Source organism: Nerophis ophidion, linkage group LG19 (assembly GCF_033978795.1).
Source record: "Nerophis ophidion isolate RoL-2023_Sa linkage group LG19, RoL_Noph_v1.0, whole genome shotgun sequence".
NCBI classification, from domain to species: Eukaryota; Metazoa; Chordata; class Actinopteri; order Syngnathiformes; family Syngnathidae; genus Nerophis; species Nerophis ophidion.
Window position 1 is genome coordinate 11068800 of NC_084629.1, and position 13581 is coordinate 11082380.

The window sequence follows — 13581 nt, forward strand, 5'->3', positions numbered from 1 at the left end:
ATCTAAATTCATATTCAGACCACTTTGTATTTTATTGGAATTTTTAAAAACAAAATCCCATCTTTAATAGTCAAGATGAAAGTTTTTGCACATTTTAAAATGCTAGTGGTGTTTCCAATTGCACTAAAGTTCCAAGACAAAGTACTAAGGCTTAGAGAATTAAGCCCGGGTGTTGGGATCTGAACAGAAGACACCAATAGCTTCAATTTGCAATAATTCAGTACAGACTTCCAGAGTCATCTTAAAGAGGCAGGCTGCTTTTATTCAGTAGAGACAGGGTATCAAAGTTCAAACTCCAGCCCTCATCTGGTTGGGTGGCACACGTTTCCCCAGGTGGGTTCCTACAGTGAGGCCAAACTCCTGGCATGCATGTTTCTCCTGGACCTCAGGCTTCAGCTGGAAGCCCTTGTCGCCATCAAAACAGTCCATGGGAGTGAAGGCTAGCGGGGCCTCATCCCAGAGACCTTGAAGTCGTGCACGCCACGCCTCCAGCATGGCGACACGCTCCTCCTGGGAGACCCGAGACGGAGCCCAGAAGATCTGAGGGGCCAGCACTTGGAAGCCGCAGTAGTGCAGGATGCCATTCTGCAGAATTATACACAGGTTTAGTGTTTCTAGGTGGTCATAGAACACATGTCGGTGTCATACCTGAAGTGGCCAGAGGGTGACGTTCATGTCTCCATTGATGCCATCAGCACTGAACATGGACTCATGGGAGCCAGTGGTGAAAGACAGCATAACCTTCTTGGTCTGAAGAACAGTGGTTATTTTTAAAACATAAGTTAAAAATTGATTTTCTTCAAGTTTAAGCTCACCTTGAAGAGTCCCTGGCTGTATCGCTTGTCATCAGAGTAGGCGTATCCAAGCGTGAGCACACGGTCCATCCAGCCCTTCAGGATAGCAGGAAGGCTGAACCAGTACATGGGGAACTGAAAGCATTGGATTTAGTCAAGACTTCCTTGTTAAAAAACTTTACCAATGGCCTTCAAATTATACCTGAAAGATGACGAGATCAGCCTCAGTGAGTTTGCGTTGCTCCTCTACGAGGTCATCTGACAGTCTTCCTTCCTCCCACGCCACTTTGGTCTCCTCTGCGTAACAGAAGTGCTCAGGATTCTTGACTTCACCTAAAAAAATGACTGATTACAAGAGGAGACCATACCATTTCTACCTTTTTCCAACAGTCAATGCAGAGTGACAAAACTCCAGAATGAGTTCAATTTCAACTTAGCTGAATCACTTTGGTAGAACAGGTGACCACCAAGCATATGTGCATAAGAAAATAAAAAAATGTTAGCATGTTTTGCTTAATGGCAGCCATCTTTTTAGGATTTGAAAGTTTTTATATGAATGAAAATAAAAGGTGAAACCCATTAGGGGCAACACTAATTTAAATGCCTCAGACTGGAAGTCTCTGCAGGGAGTGGTTAGGACGGTGGAAAAGATATAGACTTTTCCACCGGTCTAGGAAAAAGAAAAAAGCCGCTGCCTGACCAGGGCTCAGAAAATCTGTAAGAGACTCCTCACAACCCAAACAAGGACTGTTTTCACTGCTGGACTCTAGAAAAGAGGTTCAGCATTCTCCGTAGCAGAATCTCTAGGTTCTGTGACTTCCCTCAGGTCATAAGACTCTAGAACACATCATAATCCCTCAATTCCCACCAAAACAGGTAAACTCACTGGAATATAAAGACAACAAAACATACATAAAGATGGATGCATATGAAAAAGTGCAATGTATTCACTTGTACATTACTGCTCTTTTATCCACCACTACAGCAAGCTGATGTAACTGAATTTTGTTCTTATCTGCACCGTAGAGTTCAAATTTGAATGACAATAAATGGAAAACTAAGTATCTTAAGTTGTGTGCTATAAGTGCAAATAGATGTTTCACCATTGATGTCCTCAGCTGTTGCAGTGGCTTTAAACTTCATGGCATAAAGATCAGACACTTGCACCGTGCAGCCCTGAGCGGCCAAAGTCTTCTCGGCGACATCTTTGGCCGCACAATTGAAGGAGCCAGGGCTCTGGTGGGCGTACACGATGAGCACCTTTGATGCTGTCAACACATAAACGGGAGAAGCCGCAGTAGGAAGGTTGTAAGTAGTAACAAGATGTAACACATACAACTTACCCATTTCTGAAGTCAGCACACAAAGTACACAACAATGTTGGGGCTGAGGTGAGTTGAGGAACAAACTGGGAGGTAACTTTATACCAAACAGCCTCATTAGTTGATTGGTTGTCACACAGGTGCCTGCAATTAGGAAACAAGATCATTGGCCAATCAGATTCCTCTATGATCGGGGTGTCCAAACTTTATCCACCTGGGGCAGCATACTGAAAAATGAAATTATTTTGATGTCTTTGAGCTATTTGTTCATAAACCAATCAAAAGTGTATGTACATTGTAAGGCTGTGAATCTTTGGCCGCCCAAGGATTCAATTCGATTCTTGGAAGTAGTGATTTGTTTCTGAATCGATTCCTGATTCAAAACAATTCCCAGTTCAAAATCAATACTTTTTTTTAACAACACTTGGTGCCAGTTCTATGATTAACTACATTCCTCCATTAAATAGATTAAACAGCTCTGATTCATTTCAGTATTACTTCAAAGAAAATTGGTTTCGTTTTTATACATATATATATATATATATATATATATATATATATAGGGATTCAGCGAGCATCTCCAAAAGTGCTTTGTGATGTAAAGAAAGAAGAAAAAATAGAAAAAAAAGACATGTATTGACCTCTATTTTATGTATCCACTAACCCATCCATCCATCCATCCATCCATCATCTTCCGCTTGTCCGAGGTCGGGTCGCGGGGGCAGCAGCCTAAGCAGGGAAGCCCAGACTTCCCTATCTCCAGCCACTTCGTCTAGCTCTTCCCGGGGGATCCCGAGGCGTTCCCAGGCCAGCCGGGAGACATAGTCTTCCCAACGTGTCCTGGGTCTTCCCCGTGGCCTCCTACCAGCTGGACGTGCCCTAAACACATCCCTAGGGAGGCGTTCGGGTGGCATCCTGACCAGATGCCCGAACCACCTCATCTGGCTCCTCTCGATGTGGAGGAGCAGCGGCTTTACGTTGAGCTCCTCCCGGATGGCAGAGCTTCTCACCCTATCTCTAAGGGAGAGCCCCGCCACCCGGCGGAGGAAACTCATTTCGGCCGCTTGTACCCGTGATCTTATCCTTTCGGTCATGACCCAAAGTTCATGACCATAGGTGAGGATGGGAACGTAGATCGACCGGTAAATTGAGAGCTTTGCCTTCCGGCTCAGCTCCTTCTTCCCCACAATGGATCGATACAACGTCCGCATTACTGAAGACGCCGCACCGATCCGCCTGTCGATCTCACGATCCACTCTTCCCCCACTCGTGAACAAGACTCCTAGGTACTTGAACTCCTCCACTTGGGGCAGGGTCTCCTCCCCAACCCGGAGATGGCACTCCACCCTTTTCCGGGCGAGAACCATGGACTCGGACTTGGAGGTGCTGATTCTCATTCCGGTCGCTTCACACTCGGCTGCGAACCGATCCAGTGGGAGCTGAAGATCCCGGCCAGATGAAGCCATCAGGACTACATCATCTGCAAAAAGCAGAGACCTAATCCCGCGGCCACCAAACCGGAACCCCTCAACGCCTTGACTGCGCCTAGAAATTCTGTCCATAAAAGTTATGAACAGAATCGGTGACAAAGGACAGCCTTGGCGGAGTCCAACCTTCACTGGAAACGTGTCCGACTTACTGCCAGCAATGCGGACCAAGCTCTGACACTGATCATACAGGGAGCGGACTGCCACAATAAGACATTCCGATACCCCATACTCTCTGAGCACTCCCCACAGGACTTCCCGAGGGACACGGTCGAATGCCTTCTCCAAGTCCACAAAGCACATGTAGACTGGTTGGGCAAACTCCCATGCACCCTCAAGAACCCTGCCGAGAGTATAGAGCTGGTCCACAGTTCCACGACCAGGACGAAAACCACACTGTTCCTCCTGAATCCGAGGTTCGACTATCCGGCGAAGCCTCCTCTCCAGTACACCTGAATAAACCTTACCGGGAAGGCTGAGGAGTGTGATCCCACGATAGTTGGAACACACCCTCCGGTCCCCCTTCTTAAAGAGAGGGACCACCACCCCGGTCTGCCAATCCAGAGGTACCGCCCCCGATGTCCACGCGATGCTGCAGAGTCTTGTCAACCAAGACAGCCCCACAGCATCCAGAGCCTTAAGGAACTCCGGGCGGATCTCATCTCAGCTTTTTAACTACCTCAGCGACCTCAGCCCCAGAAATAGGAGAGTCCACTACAGATTCCCCAGGCACCGCTTCCTCAAAGAAAGACGTGTTGGTGGGATTGAGGAGGTCTTCGAAGGATTCCCTCCACCGATCCACAACATCCGCAGTCGAAGTCAGCAGAACACCATCCGCACCATACACGGTGTTGATAGTGCACTGCTTCCCCTTCCTGAGGCGCCGTATGGTGGTCCAGAATCGCTTCGAAGCCGTCCGGAAGTCGTTTTCCATGGCTTCCCCGAACTCTTCCCATGTCCGAGTTTTTGCCTCCGCAACCGCTAAAGCTGCACACCGCTTGGCCCGTCGGTACCCGTCCACTGCCTCCGGAGTCCTATGAGCCAAAAGAACCCGATAGGACTCCTTCTTCAGCTTGACGGCATCCCTCACTGCTGGTGTCCACCAACGGGTTCTGGGATTACCGCCACGACAGGCACCAACAACCTTGCGGCCACAGCTCCAATCAGCCGCCTCGACAATAGAGGTTCGGAACATGGTCCACTCGGACTCAATGTCCCGCACCTCCCTCGTGACATGTTCAAAGTTCTTCCGGAGGTGTGAATTGAAACTCTCTCTGACAGGAGACTCTGCCAGACGTTCCCAGCAGACCCTCACAATGCGCTTGGGCCTGCCAGGTCTGTCCGGCATCCTCCCCAACCATCGCAGCCAACTCGCCACCAGGTGGTGATCGGTAGAAAGCTCCGCCCCTCTCTTCCCCCGAGTGTCCGAAACATGAGGCCGCAAATCCGATGACACAACTACAAAGTCGATCATGGAACTGCGGCCTAGGGTGTCCTGGTGCCAAGTGCACATATGGACACCCTTATGTTTGAACATGGTGTTTGTTATGGACAAACTGTGACGAGCACAAAAGTCCAATAACAAAACACCACTCGGGTTTAGATCCGGGCGACCATTTTTCCCAATCACGCCTCTCCAGGTTTCACTGTCGTTGCCAACATGAGCGTTGAAGTCTCCCAGTAGGACAAGGGAATCACCCGGAGGAGCACTTTCCAGTACTCCCTCGAGTGTACCCAAAAAGGGTGGGTATTCTGAACTGCTGTTTGGTGCGTAAGCACAAACAACAGTCAGGATCCGTCCCCCCACCCGAAGGCGAAGGGAAGCTACCCTCTCGTCCACTGGGTTGAACTCAAACGTACAGGCTTTGAGCCGGGGGGCAACCAGAATTGCCACCCCAGCCCGTCGCCTCTCACTGCCGGCAACGCCAGAGTGGAAGAGAGTCCAGTCCCTCTCGAGAGAACTGGTTCCAGAGCCCTTGCTGTGCGTCGAGGTGAGTCCGACTATATCCAGCCAAAACTTCTCTACCTCGCGCACTAGCTCAGGCTCCTTCCCCCCCAGTGAGGTGACGTTCCACGTCCCAAGAGCTAGCTTCTGTAGCCGAGGATCGGACCGCCAAGTGCCCTGCCTTCGGCTGCCGCCCAGCTCCCAATGCACCCGACCTCTATGGCCCCTCCTATGAGTGGTGAGCCCATTGGAGGGATGACCCACGTTGCCTCTTCGGGCTGTGCCCGGCCGGGCCCCATGGGAACAGGCCCGACCACCAGGCGCTCGCCATCGTGCCCCAACTCCGGGCCTGGCTCCAGAGCGGGGCCCCGGTGACCCACGTCCGGGCGAGGGAAATCTGGGTTCATTTCGTTGTAATTCCATAGAAGTCTTTGAGCTGCTCTTTGTCTGATCACTCACCTAACCACTAACCATTACTATATAACATTCACTCGGGGTGTCAACAAATTAAAAACCTTTTCGAATGAATAGCAATTATTCTTTGTATCAATTCCAAATCAATTCAAAAAACAAAAATTGATTAAAGAAATAATTAAAAAATTAAAATAAATAAATACAAGAAATAAAAAATATATATAATTTATATAGATATATATATATATACATATATATACTTACATAAATTATACATGTATTTTTTATTTCTTGTATTTATTTATTTTATATATATATATATATATATATGTTTTATTTATTTATTGTATTTATTAATTTTTTATTTTTTATTATTTCTTTAATCATTTTTTGTTTTTTGAATTGATTTGGAATTGATACAAAGAATGATTGCCATTCATTCGAAAATGTTTTTAATTTGTTGACACCCCGAGTAAATGTTATATAATACTGGTAATTAGATACATAAAATAGAGGTCTATACATGTCTTTTTTTTCTATTTTTTTCTCCTTTCTTTACATCACAAAGCACTTTTGGAGATGCTTGCTGAATTTTATTTTATTTTTTCCAGGAAGGGTGGGTGTTCAGGCATATTTTCATGAAAATTGTGATCATATGGTCAAGTTTATAACGTTTTCATTATATACGGTATGACAAATACATGTATATAGATAATACGATAATCAACATTTAATTACTGACAACTGGCTAATTGATAAAAAAAAAAGAACCTTTTTTAGGTGAACTTTAATATGACCATCTCTAAACGTTTGATCTTGGATATTCAAATATTCAATGTTGCACAACTGGCTCTCTAGCGAGGGTCTAAATGGCAAAATTTACAAAATGCATGTTTGGTGGCAACTTGTCCAGGGTGTACCCTGCCTTCCGCCCGATTGTAGCTGGGATAGGCGCCAGCGCCCCCCGCGACCCCAAAAGGGAATAAGCGGTAGAAAATGGATGGATGGATGTTTCTTTTAATTTTCCGTGACATTTTGAGAACCCCTGCTATCTTAAAAGGGACAAGCGGTAGAAAATGGACAGATTCCCAGTCTCCTTATCTCTGTTGCAACCCACAAACAGGGGCGTCAGTAGGGATGTGGCTCCGGGCTTGTGTCAAGCTTGAAGAGTTTATTTAAATATGTACACACACCTGGGGATAAGCTGACTAAATGGGTCCTGTGTTGGCTCTAAAATGAGGCGACTTGTTCCAGAATGCAACTGAGACAGGCTCCAAAATTTGATTAAGTGAATATTGACAAGTTTTATCTGAATTTATATTCAGACCACTTTATTGGCAGTTTCTTCAAAAAACAAAATCCCATGTTTTAAAGTCAAAATCCTTATTCAGGTTTGCACATGTTTTGAAGTGCTAGTTATTTTTATTGCATGAACATTTAATTGAGCAGCAAAGATGAGTTTAGGGTGGGAGGCTTTCAGGAGTTGTGTATGGAGCCCCAGAAATATATTAAACTCTACCCAACAAAAGATTGTAATTTGCATGGCTCGAGTGTATCATGCAGTTATTTTTCAGAAGAAATCCTCACACTTTAGCCTGCAGTGTTTATTTCCAACAAAAGTAAACCCGTTGCAGTAAGTTCAAAGGCCTACTGAAATGAGATGTTCTTATTCAAACGGGGATAGCAGGTCCATTCTATGTCATACTTGATCATTTCGCGATATTGCCATATTTTTGCTGAAAGGATTTAGTAGAGAACATCCACGATAAAGTTCGCAACTTTTGGTGCTGAAAAAGCCTTGCCTTTACCGGAAGTCGCAGACGTCACAAGGGTGAGGGCTCTTCACGTTCTCACATTGATTATAATGGGAGCCTCCAGCTGCAAGTTATTCGAACCGAGAAAATGACAATTTCCCCATTAATTTGAGCGAGGATGAAAGATTTGTGGATATTGATAGCGAAGGACTAGAAAAAAATAAGTGACGGCTCCAGGCAGCAGCAGTGTGAGCATTTCAGATGACAGATTTACTAGGATAATTCTGTAAGATCCCTTATCTGCTTATTGTTTTAGTAGTGTTTTAGTGAGATTGTAAAGACATACCTCGAGGTCAGATGGCTGTGGTGAACATGCAGTGTCTCAGCAAGAAGCAAAGCCCACAGCTGCCTTTTAAACAGCTACTGCAAGAGGACGAATATTCCAATGATGTCTCCGGTAAGATCACAATTTTCCCATCCAAAAACATGGTTGACATAACCATGTTTGCTTGACCGTTCTGTGTTGCAAACACCAGTTGTGTCTCGGTGCTAAAGACAGCTGCAATACACCGCTTTCCACCAACAGCAATATTCTTTATAGTCTCCATTGCAAAGTATTCAGCAACACAGATGTACAGAATACTGATTGTGCAATGAAAAGAAGACTTAGGAAATATAGGCGCAACACCATTTGCTGCTGACAGTCCATGACCTCACGCACCATACCGCTACGTTACAAGAAACTCTGCGGGAAATTTTAAATTGCAATTTAGTAAACCAAACTGGCCATATTGGCATGTGTTGCAATGTTAATATTTCGTCATTGATATATAAACTATCGGACTGCGTGGTCAGTAGTAGCGGGTTTCAGTAGGTCTTTAAGGATTTTGCTTTGACTAACAGTAGCACTAAAATATAAAATGACTAAAGCAAGCAGAGTTTCCAAATGCACAAAAGTTCCAAAACACTAAAGGTTTTAAGTTTTAGGTCCAATGACTTCAATTTGCAACAATTCAGTACAGACTTACAGAGTAATCTTAAAGAGGCAGGCTGCTTTTATTCAGTAGAGACAGGGTATCAAAGTTCAAACTCCAGCCCTCATCTGGTTGGGTGGCACACGTTTCCCCAGGTGGGTTCCTACAGTGAGGCCAAACTCCTGGCATGCATGTTTCTCCTGGACCTCAGGCTTCAGCTGGAAGCCCTTGTCGCCATCAAAACAGTCCATGGGAGTGAAGGCTAGCGGGGCCTCATCCCAGAGACCTTCAAGTCGTGCACGCCACGCCTCCAACATGGCGACACGCTCCTCCTGGGAGACCCGAGACGGAGCCCAGAAGATCTGAGGGGCCAGCACTTGGAATCCACAGTAGTGCAGGATGCCATTCTGCAGAATTATAAACAGGTTTAGTGTTTCTAGGTGGTCATTGAACACGACATGTTGGTGTCATACCTGAAGTGGCCAGAGGGTGACGTTCATGTCTCCATTGATGCCATCAGCACTGAACATGGACTCATGGGAGCCAGTGGTGAAAGACAGCATAACCTTCTTGGTCTGAAGAACAGTGGTTATTTTTACAACATACAATAATATTTATTGTTTTTCTTCAAGTTTAAGCTCACCTTGAAGAGTCCCTGGCTGTATCGCTTGTCATCAGAGTAGGCGTATCCAAGCGTGAGCACACGGTCCATCCAGCCTTTCAGGATAGCAGGAAGGCTGAACCAGTACATGGGGAACTGAAAGCATTTGGCCCCCATTCAGCAATAAGTTCCTAATAAGAGTCCAGCCAAATTCATGACATGTTCTTAAATGGCAAAATCGTTACCACCTGCTGTGCTTAGTTTGCTTACTGCCAAATGGTTTGCGCTTGCATGTCTATTATAATTTGCATATAAACTGCCCTCATTTCCCCAATATGCATCAGTAAACACCCTTAAATCCCCATATAAGGGCACAATTCTGGTGGAAAAGCCAAACAGAAAACAGAAGTGTATTATCTCACAGAGGAAATGCATAATGTCATAAGTAAGTTTAAGAAAGGGGGGACTGCTGAGGATAGTCCAAAGCATTCAAATAGTCACTTCGAGCAAATAGGTGTACATGGTCATGTTAAACGCGCTCCCTCCCCAGGGTATGATCTGCGGCATCTTGCAGTAGCAGCAAAACCATTGCGCAAGTAGAGTTGTCCATCACACATAGTGGCATTGTAAAGATTTAGAAACCACGTGTGTGTACACACCATATTACTCATTTTGCCATGTCTGCTTTGATATTAATTTGACAATAGAAGGGAACTTGTCACACAAGACCAAATATGCCACCCCAAGAGTGCTCCAGCGCACTTTGAGATTTTGCTTTTACCTACGAACAAAATCGCAGCTAAGAAAACATTGGTGAATACAAAAAAAAAAAAATCTCCTTAAACTTTGTAAGTGGGCTTAAGAACAAAGTTTGTTCTTAAGAGTTGCTGTATGGGACCCATTGGATTTAAAGTGACCTCCTTAATCAAGTGATGCTGCTCCTCCACATAAAGAGCCAGATGAGGTAGCTCAGGCATCTGGTCCGGATGCCACCCGAACGCCTCCCTTGGGAGGTGTTTAGGGCACGTCCGACCGGTAGGCCACGGGGAAGACCCAGGACACATTGGGAAGACTGTCTCCCGGCTGGCCTGGGAACGCCTCAGGATCCCCGAGTAAGTGACCGGGGAGAGGGAAGTCAGGGCTTCCCTGCTTAGGCTGCTGCCCCCGCGACATGACCTCTGATAAGCGGAAGAAGATGGATCCTTAAAGTAAAATTACTGACGGCTTTCAAACTAAACCTGAAAGATGACGAGATCAGCCTCGGTGAGTTTGCGTTGCTCCTCAACGATGTCATCCGACAGTCTTCCTTCCTCCCACGCCACTTTGGTCTCCTCGGCATAACGAAAGTGTTCAGGATTCTGGACCTCACCTAAAACATGTCATTGTAATTAAACTAGGAGGGAAAAAAGGACCGTTTTACTTCACATTTCTAGAGTAGTGATTGAATTGCAGAATTAGAGTACAAATAAACTTAACTAAATCACTCTGTGCACATGTGCGTAAAATTTGAAACATTTTGCTTAATTGTAGGAACACGAGGACTATTTTTCTTTTGAACCCACTACATTGGGGACACCACATTTAGTCTATTTTGTACCACACAGCCCTTTCAGGGTTGAGGGAGCCTATCCCGGCTACACTTAGGCAGAAAAGCACAGTGTGCTATAAGAACATAGAGATGTTTCACCATTGATGTCCTCAGCTGTTGCAGTGGCTTTAAACTTCATGGCATAAAGATCAGACACTTGCACCGTGCAGCCCTGAGCGGCCAAAGTCTTCTCGGCGACATCTTTGGCCGCACAATTGAAGGAGCCAGGGCTCTGGTGGGCGTACACGATGAGCACTTTCTTTGCTGCAAACACAAGAAAGGGAGAAGACACAATATTAGTGCAAGCAACAAGACACTGTGGGAGGTTTGCAGGATACAACTTACTCATTTCTGAAGCCAGCCGAAGCAAAAAGCACAGAATGATGTTGCAGCTGAGGTGCTTCATACAAACTGGGAGGTAGTTTTATACAGGAAGCCTCATGTGTTCATTGGTTGTCACACAGGTGCCTGCAGTCAGCAATTAAGGCCACCAGTCAATCAGATGACTCCATGACAGGGGTCGGCAACCCAAAATGTTGAAGAGCCATATTGGACCAAAAATACCCCCAAAAAATATTTCGGGAGCCACAAAAAATGAAAAGCCATATATAATAAGTTTTATATTGAAGACAATACATGATGTTAGTGTCTATATTACCTATATTAGCCTCCTATCAAAGGCTGACGCAAATATTCGTTGAGAGAAATTTTAATGTTTATTCTACACATTTTTGCAGCATTAGAACAGTGGTTCTCAAATGGTGGTATGCGTACCCCTGGGGGTACTTGAAGGTATGCCAAGGGGTACGTGAGATTTTTTAAAAATATTCTAAAAATAGCAAGAATTTAAAAATCCTTTATAAAAATATTTATTGAATAATACTTCAACAAAATATGAATGTAAGTTCATAAACTGCGAAAAGAAATGCAACAATGCAATGTTAGGTGTTGACAGCTGGATTTTTTGTGGACATGTTCCATAAATATTGATGTTAAAGATTTCTTTATTTTGTGAAGAAATGTTTAGCTCGGTTGGTAGAGTGGCCGTGCCAGCAACTTGAGGGTTGCAGGTTTGATTCCCACTTCTGCCAACCTAGTCACTGCCGTTGTGTCCTTGGGCTAGACACTTTACCCACCTGCTCCCAGTGCCACATGCACTGGTTTGAATGTAACTTAGATATTGGGTTTTACTATGTAAAGCGCTTTGAGTCACTAGAAAAAAAACGCTATATAAATGTAATTCACTTCACTTCACTCTATTACAATCTCCAAAGGGGGCACTTTAAGTTGATGATTACTTCTATGTGTGGAAATCTTTATTTATAATTGAATCACTTGTTTATTTTTCAACAAGTTTTTAGTTATTTTTATATCTTTTTTTTCCAAATAGTTCAAGAAAGACCACTACAAAATGAGCAATATTTTGCACTGTTATACAATTTAATAAATCAGAAACTGATGACATGGTGCTGTATTTTACTTCTTTATCTCTTTTTTTCAACCAAAAATGCTTTGCTCTGATTTGGGGGTACTTGAATTAAAATAAAATGTTCACAGGGGGTACATCACAGAAGAAAGGTTGAGAACCACTGCTTTAGAAAATATTAGTAAAATGGAAGCTTCTCACAGGATGAGATAACTTCTGAAAATTACTGTCTTAAAATGGTCAATGGTATAGATGTGTGTGTCCAAGTTTAAGGAAAAACGGCAAACTGTTTTCTTTTAATGGATTTATTCCAATCTTTGTAAGCTGGGTAACGTTTGCTGTGGTCTGGAACAACATGACATACAAACAACTATGAGAAATGCAGCCATAATTACATACAGATAATGTGTCATGAGACATGCAAATATAAATTAAATACACAGAGGATTTACCATGAATTGATTAACGTGGACCCCGACTTAAACAAGTTAAAAAACTTATTGGGGTGTTACCATTTAGTGGTCAATTGTACGGAATATGTACTGAACTGTGCAATCTACTAATAAACGTTTCAATCAATCAATCAATCAAAGGATACAAGGAATTTGAAATTAAATGAGCTCAAATATACCTACAAATGAGGTATAATGATGCAATATGTACATGCAGTTAGCCTAAATAGCATGTTAGCATCAATTAGCCTGAGGTCAGGCACTGACCAAATATGCCTGATAAGCACTCCAACAAATCAATAAAAAGAACAAAGCTCACCTTTGTGCATTCACTCACAGCATAAAATGTTTGGTGGACAAAAAGAGACAAAAAAGCAGCGGAATAAAACATGTCTTTCTGTGGCCGCATCGGAGAAAGTTGTACATGTAAACAAACTACGACGGGTTCAAGGATCGCTGAAATTAGTAGGACAAAACGGTGCTTGCTAAATACTCTCATCAGTGAAGGATGTTTAATATAAACAATGGGATTTATAACAATTAGGAAGGTTTGTGTCATGTTTATCCTTATCCAGAAAATATTTTCAAACAAAATTCTTATTTTTTTTTCTATTTTCACACATCACTAAAAGAGGTCCAGGGAGCCGCTAGGGCGGCGCTAAAGACCCCTCTCTATGATTAGGGGTGTCCAAACTTTTTCAACCCGGGGCTGCGTATTGAAAAACGTCATTATTTTGGTATCTTTGAACTATTTGTGCCTAAACCAATAAAATGTGTATATAAATGTCAATGATATAAAATACTGTTACATATAGTACATACAT

General features: G+C 43.9%; 2 protein-coding genes across 2 annotated transcripts; both read right to left on the reverse strand.

The window, feature by feature from the left end:
- Window positions 1-236: 236 nt before the first annotated feature.
- LOC133537952 (ribosyldihydronicotinamide dehydrogenase [quinone]-like) lies at window positions 237-2271 on the reverse strand. Its single transcript, XM_061879141.1, has 6 exons — window positions 2138-2271; window positions 1898-2062; window positions 997-1127; window positions 816-929; window positions 649-750; window positions 237-585 (listed from the first exon to the last, which is right to left on the reverse strand). The coding sequence occupies exons 1-6, from the start codon at window positions 2232-2234 to the stop codon at window positions 289-291; spliced, it is 906 nt and encodes a 301-aa protein (XP_061735125.1). The 5' UTR covers window positions 2235-2271; the 3' UTR covers window positions 237-288.
- Window positions 2272-8748: 6477 nt separating this feature from the next.
- On the reverse strand, window positions 8749-11322 carry LOC133537953 (ribosyldihydronicotinamide dehydrogenase [quinone]-like). Its single transcript, XM_061879142.1, has 6 exons — window positions 11225-11322; window positions 10979-11143; window positions 10530-10660; window positions 9334-9447; window positions 9164-9265; window positions 8749-9097 (listed from the first exon to the last, which is right to left on the reverse strand). The coding sequence occupies exons 1-6, from the start codon at window positions 11283-11285 to the stop codon at window positions 8801-8803; spliced, it is 870 nt and encodes a 289-aa protein (XP_061735126.1). The 5' UTR covers window positions 11286-11322; the 3' UTR covers window positions 8749-8800.
- Window positions 11323-13581: the final 2259 nt, after the last annotated feature.

Coding starts and splice junctions, on each gene's coding strand:
- LOC133537952 (XM_061879141.1), bottom strand. CDS start 2,234: ATGAGGCTGTTTGGTATAAAGTTACCTCCCAGTTTGTTCCTCAACTCA. Junction 2,063..2,137: donor TGTGCTGACTTCAGAAATGG/GTAAGTTGTATG, acceptor ATGTGTTGACAG/CATCAAAGGTGCTCATCGTG. Junction 1,128..1,897: donor AACAGCTGAGGACATCAATG/GTGAAACATCTA, acceptor TCATTTTTTTAG/GTGAAGTCAAGAATCCTGAG.
- LOC133537953 (XM_061879142.1), bottom strand. CDS start 11,285: ATGAAGCACCTCAGCTGCAACATCATTCTGTGCTTTTTGCTTCGGCTG. Junction 11,144..11,224: donor TCGGCTGGCTTCAGAAATGA/GTAAGTTGTATC, acceptor TTGTGTTTGCAG/CAAAGAAAGTGCTCATCGTG. Junction 9,098..9,163: donor TCACCCTCTGGCCACTTCAG/GTATGACACCAA, acceptor ATAATTCTGCAG/AATGGCATCCTGCACTACTG.